This window comes from Erythrolamprus reginae, chromosome 1 (genome assembly GCF_031021105.1).
Source record: "Erythrolamprus reginae isolate rEryReg1 chromosome 1, rEryReg1.hap1, whole genome shotgun sequence".
NCBI lineage: Eukaryota > Metazoa > Chordata > Lepidosauria > Squamata > Dipsadidae > Erythrolamprus > Erythrolamprus reginae.
Genome location: NC_091950.1, coordinates 14,844,335 through 14,856,797, shown reverse-complemented (window position 1 = coordinate 14,856,797; position 12,463 = coordinate 14,844,335). Strand labels below are relative to the sequence as shown.

The 12,463-nt window shown below is 40.8% G+C and overlaps 1 protein-coding gene across 1 annotated transcript in view; it reads left to right on the top strand.

Annotated features, from left to right (window-relative positions):
* POLRMT (RNA polymerase mitochondrial) overlaps positions 1-12,463 on the top strand; it is an 85,519-nt gene that overhangs the window by 54,165 nt on the left and 18,891 nt on the right. Inside the window, exons 14-17 of the mRNA XM_070745005.1 lie at positions 760-846; positions 3,164-3,277; positions 11,166-11,218; positions 11,884-11,982. Of these exons, the coding sequence (XP_070601106.1) occupies positions 760-846; positions 3,164-3,277; positions 11,166-11,218; positions 11,884-11,982 (353 nt within the window). The remainder of the gene's footprint in view (positions 1-759; positions 847-3,163; positions 3,278-11,165; positions 11,219-11,883; positions 11,983-12,463) is intronic.

Below are 12,463 nucleotides of genomic sequence, written 5' to 3'. Positions count from 1 at the left end.
TTGGGGTTTTTTACATTACCTTTAATATTAGATTTGTTCATATTGTCTTTTTACTGTTGTTAGCCGCCCTGAGTCTACGGAGAGGGGTGGCATACAAATCTAATTAATTAATTAATAAATAAATAAATAAATAAATAAATGTTTATTAATTAATTAATTAATTTCCGGACACAATTCGAAGTGTTGGTTATGACCTACAAAGCCCTACATGGCATCGGGCCAGATTACCTCCGAGACCGCCTTCTGCCGCCCAAATCCCAGCGTCCGGTCAGGTCCCACAGAGTTGGTTTCCTTAGGGTCCCGTCAACCAGACAATGTTGTTTGGCAGGACCTAGGGGAAGAGCCTTCTCTGTGGGGGGCCCGACCCTCTGCAATCAGCTCCCCCCAGAAATTCGCACTGCCCCCATCCTCTTTGCCTTCCGTAAAAGTTTGAAGAGCTATTTATGCCATTAGATCCTAGCCCCCTGACCAACCAGTGTTTTGTATGTTTTGTTGAACGAATGATGATGATGAACGCTTTTAAATCACATTGGAGTTTTTAAAGTCTTTTAAAAGTTTTTTAACCCTATTAATTGGATTCTAGGTGTACTGTATTGCTATGTTTTTTTGATATGTTGTGAGCCGCCCCGAATCCTCGGAGAGGGGCGGCATACAAATCAAATAAATAAATAAATAATAAATAAGTGTATAAGTCTTAAGTGCTCTGGCTGTTGCTTCGCCTATCCACAGTCCTTATGGAATCTTTTTCTCTGCTTCCAGGAGGATGTCTGGCAAGGCTCCAAGTATCTTGTCCGGCTGGTCTTTCAAAGCCTTTCCAAAATGTTTGCCGGGTCTCGAGAAATTCAGGTAAAACTCATGATTGCAATTGAAAGAAATTTGCTTGCTCCTCCCCCCCCCCCCCTCTCTTAAGTCGTACGCTCTCTGGCCCGGGGCGAGCACCATGCTAAAACGATTAATAGTTTAATGCTTAATGGACAAGCCATTCATTTAGCAATTGTTCGAAGTTACAGTGGCAGTGGAAAAAAAGGAACCGATGGCCGTTTTTCACCTTTAACAACTGTTGCGGCATCTGTGTGGCCATGTGGTCAAAATTCGGTTGCTTGGCAACTGACTCGTGTTGTGGTTAGCTCTGGCCCAGCTCCTGCCCCAAGGAATAGAATAGAAGAATAGAATAGAATTTTATTGGCCAAGTGTGATTGGACACACAAGGAATTTGTCTTGGTGCAGATGCTCTCAGCGTTTAGGTTTCCCAGCGTAGGTGCCAGGATGGCTCCGGAAATAAATTGGAACTTTGAAGAGTACTTTGACTTGGACTCTGATTTAGTCTGAATGTTGCCTGGAACCTGGATAGTAGGCATCTCTAGAATAGAATGGAATAGAATAGAATTCTTTATGGGCCAAGTGTGATTGGACACACATTGGTCTTTGGTGTATGTGCTCTCAATATACATAAAAGAAAATATATGAATAGAATAGAATAGAATAGAATAGAATAGAATAGAATTCCTTATGGGCCAAGTGTGATTGTACACACATTGGTCTTTGGTTCATTTGCTCTCAATATACATAAAAGAAAATATATGAATAGAATAGAATAGAATAGAATTCTTTATTGGCCAAGTGTGATTGTACACACATTGGTCTTTGGTTCATTTGCTCTCAATATACATAAAAGAAAATATATGAATAGAATAGAATAGAATAGAATTCTTTATTGGCCAAGTGTGATTGGACACACATTGGTCTTTGGTGCATTTGCTCTCAATATACATAAAAGAAAATATATGAATAGAATAGAATAGAATAGAATTCTTTATTGGCCAAGTGTGATTGGACACACATTGGTCTTTGGTGCATTTGCTCTCAATATACATAAAAGAAAATATATGAATAGAATAGAATAGAATAGAATAGAATAGAATAGAATTCCTTATGGGCCAAGTGTGATTGTACACACATTGGTCTTTGGTTCATTTGCTCTCAATATACATAAAAGAAAATATATGAATAGAATAGAATAGAATAGAATTCTTTATTGGCCAAGTGTGATTGTACACACATTGGTCTTTGGTTCATTTGCTCTCAATATACATAAAAGAAAATATATGAATAGAATAGAATAGAATAGAATTCTTTATTGGCCAAGTGTGATTGGACACACATTGGTCTTTGGTGCATTTGCTCTCAATATACATAAAAGAAAATATATGAATAGAATAGAATAGAATAGAATTCTTTATTGGCCAAGTGTGATTGGACACACATTGGTCTTTGGTGCATTTGCTCTCAATATACATAAAAGAAAATATATGAATAGAATAGAATAGAATAGAATTCTTTATTGGCCAAGTGTGATTGGACACACATTGGTCTTTGGTGCATTTGTTCTCAATATACATAAAAGAAAATATATGAATAGAATAGAATAGAATAGAATTCTTTATTGGCCAAGTGTGATTGGACACACATTGGTCTTTGGTGCATTTGTTCTCAATATACATAAAAGAAAATATATGAATAGAATAGAATAGAATAGAATTCTTTATTGGCCAAGTGTGATTGGACACACACTGGTCTTTGGTGCATTTGTTCTCAATATACATTTAAAAAAATGAATAGAATAGAATAGAATTCCTTATCGGCGTGTGTGATTGGACACACAAGGAATTTGTCTTTGGTGCAGATGCTCTCAGTGTCCATAAAAGAAAATATAGATTTGTCAAGAATCATGAGGTCCAACACTTAATGATTGTCACAGGGGCCAAATAAGCAATGAAGAAACAATCAATATTAATAAAAATCTTAAGGATACAAGCAACAAGTTACAATCATACAGAAGAGGCAATATCAATAGCACTTAGACTTACACACTGATAGCCCCCTTTAAGCAGTTTACAGAATCAGCGTCTTGCAACCAAAACTCCATGTCCCCATTTTACTCCCTTCGCAAGTACTGGAAGGAGGCTGAGTCAACCTTGAGCCTGGCGAGATTCGAACTGCCAAATTGCAGGCAGCCGGCAGGCAGCAGAAACAGCCCTGCAGTTCTGCACTCTAACCGCTGGGCCACCGCGGCTCTTGGTTCCTTTTCCTAAGCGGTTTTCAACCCATCCCCATTGTCCCCCCTGCTTCAAACCATCTGGTTCACCCTCTTTTTGTCTTGCAGAACTGGCTGACCGAAAGTGCCTGGCTGATTTCCAAGACCGGGCAGACGGTGGAGTGGGTGACCCCACTGGGCCTGCCCATCATCCAGCCTTACCAAAACAAGAAATCCATATTGGTAAGAGCACTTAAGGGTATTTATGAAGTTACCTGTGAAAGAGAACTACCTCCTTTTCCTTCTCCCTCCCTCCCTCCCATCCTCCTCCTTTATTTATTTGTTTTTTATTTATTTATTTTGTCCAATACACAATGACGGTTTTAGTGGGTGTATATCTATATCACATGTTTTTTTGCTGAATTTGAAAATTAAGGGAGACTAGGATAGATCTATTTCGGCCTTATTTTGGCCTCATCAGCTAGCCATACCCACTGGGACTTGAACCTGCAACCTTTGCCTTGTAAGGCAGAGAATTATCCTCTAGGCTACAGTATCCAATCCCTTCAGCTCTGCATCAGGGAAGGTTTACATATTTTTGTGTCGAATCACCCTGGTGTATTGAAGGAACATCACAGCTCCTTATTTGCCTCTCGGCCCAACCCAGGTCCATTTCCAAGGCAGTTATAATTTTATTGATAGCCGACAATTCTATCTGTATGTGTCACATGTTTTTTTGCTGAATTTGAAAATTAAGGGAGACTAGGATAGATCTATTTCGGCCTTATTTTGGCCTCATTAGCTAGCCATACCCACTGGGACTTGAACCTGCAACCTTTGCCTTGTAGGGCAGAGAATTATCATCTAGGCCAGTGATTTTCAACCTTTTTTGAGCCATGGCACATTTTTTACATTTACAAAACCCTGGGGCACATGGGGGGGAGGGGGCGCTAAAAAAAAGTTTGGACAAAATCTTTTTCTCTCTTCCTCCCTTTCGCTCTGTTTCTCCCTCCCTCCCTCTTTCGCTCCCTTCTTTTTTCTCTCTCTCTCCATCCCTCTTTCTTTCTCTCTTCCTTCCTTCCTCTCTTTTTTGCTCTCTTTCTCCCTCCCTCCCTCTATGTCTTTCTCTCTCCCACCTTCCCTCCCTCTCTTACTCTCTCTCTCTCTTTCTTTCTTTCTTTCTCTCTCTCTCTTGCTCTCTCTCTTGCTTGCTTTCTCTCTCGTTTTCTTTTTCTCTCTCTTTCTTTCTCTCTCTTTCTTTCTCTCTTTCTTTCATTCTTTCTCTCTCCCTTGCTTTCTTTCTCTCTCTCTCTCGCTTTCTCTCTTTCTTTCTTTCTTTCTTTCTTTCTTTCTCTCTCTCTTGTTTTCTTTCTCTCTCTGAGCTTCGCGGCACACCTGACCATGTCTCACGGCACACTAGTGTGCCGCGGCACAGTGGTTGAAAAACACTGATCTAGGCTACAGTATCCAATCCCTTCCTATATATATTGGCCAAGTGTCCAAGACTTCCGCATCCGAATCGACCGAAGATAATGGAGATTGGCTTCCTGGGCTGTGTGCCAAGCCCCCCTCTTCCAAGTCACTCCCACCTTCTTCTTCGTCTGAGGAAACTGCACTACCTGACTCTGTCGGCAATAAAACAGGCCTATGACATGTTGATGTTTCCCCTGCCTCCACCTCCACATTCCTTGGGGCAGGAGCTGGGCCAGAGCCAACCACAACCCCCCTCCTTTTGTTTCTTCCTCCCTCCTCCTCTTCTTTTTCTCTTCTTTTCCTTTCAAACAGGCAGGAAACAGAAAAAATCCCAGTGACCAGTTAGGTCCCACAGAATTGGCCTTCTCCGGGTCCTGTCGACTAAACAATGTCGTCTGGTGGGACCCAGGGGAAAAGCCTTCTCTGTGGCGGCCCCGACTCTGGAACCAACTCCCCCCAGATATCAGAGTTGTCCCCACCCTCCTTGCCTTTCGCAAGCTCCTTAAAACCCACCTCTGTCGTCAGGCATGGGGGAATTGAAATTTTCCCTTTCCCCCCTAGGCTTATAGAATTTATACATGGAATGCTTGTATGTATGATTGGTTCTTTAAATTGGGTTTTTTAAGATTATTTTTAGTATTAGATTTGTTTACATTGTCTTTGTTATTGTTGTTAGCCGCCCCGAGTCTTTGGGGAGGGGCGGCATACAAATCAAATCCAACCAACCAACCAACCAATCAATCAATCAATCAATCAATCAATCAATAAATAAATAAATAAATAATTGGTTAAATAAGGTCCAGGAGGGAAGTGTTTTTAATAGGAAAGTGAACACAAGAACAAGGGGACACAATCTGAAGTTAGTTGGGGGAAAGATCAAAAGCAACGTGAGAAAACATTATTTTACTGAAAGAGTAGTAGATCCTTGGAACAAACTTCCAGCAGACATGGTTGGTAAATCCACAGTAACTGAATTTAAACATGCTGAATTTAAACACATATCCATTGTGAGATAAAATACAGGAAATAGTATAAGGGCAGACTAGATGGACCATGAGGTCTTTTTCTGCCGTCAGTCTTCTATGTTTCTATGTTTCTAATAAAATGAGGCCCGATGAAATGTGGGTGCTGGGGGTTTTCTGGGGTGCAGGGCAGGCTTACAGTCAAGAGCACACACACACCCTCACTAGCCTCCAATGAAAAGGGTGGGGAAGAGAGGGGTTGCATGACTCAGCATTTTGCAGTGCTGGAAGGGATGAGTCAGCCAAGGAGGGGAGGGTGACTCAGCAGACAGGACCAGCCAAAAGGAGATTTTTTGCCAGGAGGAGCAAACAGCTGCCAAAAGCTTTGGAAAGAAAGACTGAAATGTTGCTTTGCCCATGGCTTGATTTATTTACTTCCTTGGAAACATAGAAGATTGACAGCAGAAAAAAGACCTCATGGTCCATCTAGTCTGCCCTTTCCTGCCTTTTAAGATGGATATTTATTTGTTTATTTATTAGAAACATAGAAACATAGAAGTCTGACGGCAGAAAAAGACCTCATGGTCCATCTAGTCTGCCCTTATACTATTTTCTGTATTTTATCTTAGGATGGATATATGTTTATCCCAGGCATGTTTAAATTCAGTTACTGTGGATTTATCTACCACATCTGCTGGAAGTTTGTTCCAAGGATCTACTACTCTTTCAGTAAAATAATATTTTCTCATGTTGCTTTTGATCTTTCCCCCAACTAACTTCAGATTGTGCCCCCTTGTTCTTGTGTTCACTTTCCTATTAAAAACACTTCCCTCCTGGACCTTATTTAACCCTTTAATATATTTAAATGTTTCGATCATGTCCCCCCTTTTCCTTCTGTCCTCCAGACTATACAGATTGAGTTCATGAAGTCTTTCCTGATACGTTTTATGCTTAAGACCTTCCACCATTCTTGTAGCCCGTCTTTGGACCCGTTCAATTTTGTCAATATCTTTTTGTAGGTGAGGTCTCCAGAACTGAACACAGTATTCCAAATGTGGTCTCACCAGCATTCTATATAGTGGGATCATAATCTCCCTCTTCCTGCTTGTTATACCTCTAGCTATGCAGCCAAGCATCCTACTTGCTTTCCCTACCGCCTGATTGCACTGTTCACCCATTTTGAGACTGTCAGAAATCACTACCCCTAAATCCTTTTCTTTTTCAGTATTTGCCAACACTGAACTGCCAATACAATACTCAGATTGAGGATTCCTTTTCCCCAAGTGCATTATTTTACATTTGGAAACATTAAACTGCAGTTTCCATTGCTTAGACCATTTATCTAGTAAAGCTAAATCATTTACCATATTACAGACGCCTCCAGGAATATCAACCCTATTGCACACTTTAGAGTCATCGGCAAATAGGCAAACCGATGACTCTAAAGTGATTGATTTGATTTGATTTGTATGCCGCCCCTCTCCGTAGACTCGGGGCGGCTAACAACAGTAATAAAAACAGCATATAACAATCCAATATTAAAACAGATAAAAGCCCTTATTATAAAACCAAACATAAATACAGACATACCATGCATAAAATTGTAAAGGCCTAGGGGGAAAGTGTATCTCAGTTCCCCCGTGCCTGGCGGTAAAGGTGGGTTTTAAGAAGCTTACGAAAGGCAAGGAGGGTGGGGGCTATTCTAATCTCTGGGGGGAGTTGGTTCCAGAGGGCCGGGCCCGCCACAGAGAAGGCTCTTCCCCTGGGTCCCGCCAAGCGACATTGTTTAGTTGACGGGACCCGGAGAAGACCCACTCTGTGGGACCTAACTGGTCGCTGGGATTCGTGCAGCAGAAGGCGGTCCCTGAGATAATCTGGTCCGGTGCCATGAAGATAATCTGGTCCGGATATATGTTTATCCCAGCCATGTTTAAATTCAGTTCCTGTAGATTTACCAACCACGTCTGCTGGAAGTTTGTTCCAAACATCTACTCCTCTTTCAGTAAAGTAATATTTTCTCACGTTGCTTCTGATCTTTCCCTCAACTAACCTCAGATTGTGCCGCCTTGTTCTTGGGTTCATTTTCCTATTAAAAACACTTCCCTCCTGAACCTTATTTCCAGCAGACGTAGTTGGTAAATCCACAGTAACTGAATTTAAACATGCCTGGGATAAACATATATCCATCCTAAGATAAAATACAGGAAATGGTATAAGGGCAGACTAGATGGACCATGAGGTCTTTTTCTGCCATTAGACTTCTATGTTTCTATGTTTAACCATTCATCGTATGTTTTAGCCTTTGGTCCCACAAACATCTTTGTTGCTCTTCTCTGCATTCCTTCTAGAGTCTCAGCATCTTGGTGACCAAATCTGGATTGAATATTCCAAGTCTGGTTTAGAAACATAGAAACACAGAAGATTGACGGCAGAAAAAGACCTCATGGTCCACCTACTCTGCCCTTATACTATTTCCTGTATTTTTTATCTTAGGATGGTTATGTGTTTATCCCAGGCCTGTTTAAATTCAGTGACTGTGGATTTACCAACCACGTCTGCTGGAAGTTTGTTCCAAGGATCTACTACTCTTATCAAAGTATTGTAAAGTAGTACTAGCACTTCACGTGGCCTTGATTCTATCAATCTGTTAATGCAGCCTCAAAGCCAGCATTTTAAAAAAAAATAATTTCTATTTAGTCATCTACATTTTAAAAAGCCACGCAAAAGAAAACATAGATACAAAAAATAAACAAAACCGAACAATTCAATAACATACACGCATACAATTACATCATGTAACCTCTAATATCATACAGCGATTGGTATTGACGGTAACACCTTGCTTATATTCAATTTCAATTTTTCAATTTATTAGATTTGTATGCCGCCCCTCTCCGAAGACTCGGGGCGGCTCACAACAATAATAAAAACAATATTCCAGCGAAAACAAATCTAACATTAAAAAGCACATAAAACCCTATCATATTTTAAAAAAGCAAACAACATATACATACCCAAACATAAATATAAAAAAGCCTGGGGGAAAGGTGTCTCAAGTCCCCCATGCCTGGCGGTATAGATGGGTCTTGAGTAATTTACGAAAGACAAGGAGTGTGGGGGCAGTTCTAATCTCCGGGGGGAGTTGATTCCAGAGGGCCGGGGCTGCCACAGAGAAGGCTCTTCCCCTGGGGCCCGCCAAACGACATTGTTTAGTAGATGGGACCCGGAGAAGGCCAACTCTGTGGGACCTTATCGGTCGCTGGGATTCATGCGGTACCAGGCGGTTCCGGAGGTAGTCTGGTCCAAAGCCATGTAGGGCTTTAAAGGTCATAACCAACACTTTGAATTGTGACCGGAAACTGATCGGCAGCCAACGCAGGCCACGGAGTGTTGCAGAAACGTGGGCAAATTTAGGGAACCCCACGATGGCTCTCGCGGCCGCGTTCTGCACGATCTGAAGTTTCCGAACACTTTTCAAAGGTAGCCCCATGTAGAGAGTGTAGCAGTAATCGAACCTCGAGGTGATGAGGGCATGAGCGACTGTGAGCAGTGACTCCCTGTCCAGATAGGGCCGCAACTGGTGCACCAGGTGGACCTGGGCAAATGCCCTCCTCGTCACAGCCGAAAGATGATGTTCCAATATATATTTTCTACAGTTAACTTGATTCTATGATCTTTTCCATTAACATATTTCATTTTTATTTCATAGCTATGGTTATATTAACTTAAATTCACAGCATTTACTTCCAATTTCCAGCAAAAAAACACTACATAGTAAATAATGGATTCACTTAGTGACCATGGCAGGCCCTTAACCACCACAAAAGAGGTCATAAAATTGAGCGCTTTCCCGTGCTTAGCAACTATCAAACAATGAAAATTTTATAGCACGTTACGGTAGTAATTCAAGATCTAACTACCGTATATACTCGAGTATAAGCCGAGTTTTTTAGCCCCAAAAATGGGCTGAAAAACACAGCCTCGGCTTATATTCGGGTCATTGACAAAGTCACCACACGAGGGCGCCATTGCTTGAGCCAGAGCGAGGAGGCACCAGCTTTTGTCCCCTCTGGCACGCCGTAGTTCCTCTCCCTAGCTCAAGCAAAGAAGGCAGCCATTTGCAATGGTGAGTCGGATTAAAAAGGCCCCCTGCTGTCAGATTCTCCTCCCCCTCCTTTGAAAGGATTTAAACTGTTTAAAAAATGGTATTTTGTGGTAGTTGCTGTCCTTGCTTGGATAGGATCTAATAATGTGTTATGAGGCAGAGCTAGACAGGAATTCTTTTTCTATCTGTCTATCTTTCTATCTATCTATTTTTCTATCTATCTATTTTTCTATCTATCTATCTATCTATCTATCTGTATCTATTTCTATCTATCTATCTATCTATCTATCTATCTATTTTTCTATCTGTCTATCTATCTTTCTATCTATATCTATCTATCTATCTATCTATTTCTATCTATCTATCTATCTATTTTTCTGTCTGTCTGTCTGTCTATCTTTCTATCTATATCTATCTATCTATCTATCTATCTATCTATCTATCTATCTATTTGGTTTTCTATGCTGATAACATCACAGCAGCTAATGCTGAAGCTCTTCTTTGGATACACTTATTTGTTTGTTTGTTTGTTTGTTTGTTTATTTAATTGGATTTGTATGCAATCCCTCTCCAAGGACTCAGGGTGGCTCACAGCATATATAAAAACAGAACAATAATGTAAATCCAATTAATGATGAGAAGGAATCCAGTTTTGAAGGATTTTAACTCTTAGGTTTTAGCTTTGTTCCTGATCGAGCTACTTTTTTTACTTTTTAATTTATTGTTAATATTGTTAATTTGTTTACCCTCTTTTAAATTTACAGAGCTAGTTTACTGGTTTTCTTTAAAATAAATATTCTAAAACATGTCTCAATTAATGTAATTTTATTGTTTTCCATTTTTATAAGTTACCAGTAGCCACTGCATTTTCTAACCTCGGCTTATACTCGGGTCAATACGTTTTCCCAGTTTTTGTGGCAAAAATTGGTGCCTCGGCTTATACTCGGGTCGGCTTATACTCGAGTATATACGGTATGTCTGAGTGCATCCCGTTAGTTGACAGGAATTATACTCGGATTGGGTAATTACAGATAAATAGAAACATAGAAGACGGACGGCAGAAAAAGACCTCCTGGTCCATCTAGTCTCCCCTTATACTATTTCCTGTATTTTATCTAAGGATGGATCTATGATTATCCCAGGCATGTTTAAATTCAGTTCCTGTGGATTTACCAACCATCTCTGCTGGAAGTTTGTTCCAAGCATCTACTACTCTTTCAGTAAAATAATATTTTCTCACGTTGCTTCTGATCTTTCCCCCAACTAACCTCAGATTGTGCCCCTTTGTTCTTGGGTTCACTTTCCAATTAAAAACACTTCCCCTCCTGGATCTTATTTAACCCTTTCATGTATTTAAATACATTTCTATCATGTCCCCCCTTTTCCTTCTGTCCTCCAGACTCTACAGATGGAGTTCATGAAGTCTTTCCTGATGCGTTTTATGCTTAAGACTTTCCACCATTCTTGTAGCCCGTCTTTGGACCTGTTCAATTTATACTCAAATACTCTTGATCCTTATGCTGTTCTCTGTGCTGACTTCCAGGTATCCTTGTTTTAACCAAAAATTGCTTTTCTCTCTCTTCCCATCCAGGTAAAAGGGGACTTGCAGAGCCTCCACTTAAAATCGAACTACAACGTGGACCAGTGAGTATCTCTCTGAAATAAAAGTATCTCCGGGACCGCCTTCTGCCGCACGAATCCCAGCGACCAGTTAGGTCCCACAGAGTTGGCCTTCAACAGGTCCCGTCAACTAAACAATGTCGGTTGGCAGGCCCCCGGGGAAGAGCCTTCTCTGTGGCGGCCCTGACCCTCTGGAACCAACTCCCCCCAGTGATTAGAATAGCCCCCACCCTCCTTACCTTTCGTAAGCTCCTCAAAACCCACCTTTGTCGTCAGGCATGGGGGAATTAGGATAATCTTTCCCCCTAGGCTTCTACAATTTATGCATGGTATGTTTGTATGTATGATTGGTTTTATAACAAGGGTTTTTAAGCTGTTGTAGTATTGGATTTTTACATTCTGTTTTTTTGCCACTGTTGTTAGCCGCCCCGAGTCCACAGAGAGGGGCGGCATACAAATCCAATAAATAAATTAATACAATTAATAAAATAAATTTAATTAATAATTAATTGATTGATTAAATAAATAAATAAAAAACACTTTTCTCTAAAGCCTAGAGTGAGAAATCTGGGCTTGATTAGCACGACTATTCGATTGAAATGTTGGTAGCTGCTACAGAGGGGTCTCGAATAGGGTGGGAAACTATGGGCTTGGAATTCAAAAGCGTCTCTGCTCTGTTTTACCCACAGGAAGCCCAACACAAGAAAGCAGAAAAACGCCTTCCCGCCCAACTTCATCCATTCTCTGGATTCCAGCCACATGATGTTGACGGCTCTGCATTGTCAAAGGTAAGAAGGCCAAGAATGGGATACTTTCAGGAGGGGACAGTCCCCTTTGGGGGGGTACGTCCATTTTCTAATGTCCTGCATATACCATGCCTGCAATCGAGGCCAAAACTTTAGCCTGAGTGAGGCTATTAGATTCTTGCCCCTGGGCGGTGAATGTGCTGATAACTGCTATTTATGGCTTGGGGTTTTTTAGATTTTATATTTAATCAATTGGATCTAAAATGTTATACAGTGTTTTATTATATGCTGTAAGTTGCCGCATGTCCTCGGAGAGGGGTGGCATAAAAGTCCAATCAATCAATCAACCAATCAACCAACCAATCAATCAACCAATCTGTTAAGAGAGCTTTGCCCCATTTTACAACCTTTCTTGCCACCATTGTTCAATGCATCGCTGCCATTGATAAGTTAGTAACCCGGTTGTTAAGCAAATTGGAATCCCCCTTTGACTTTATATATTTATTTACTAAGGTTCAGGAAG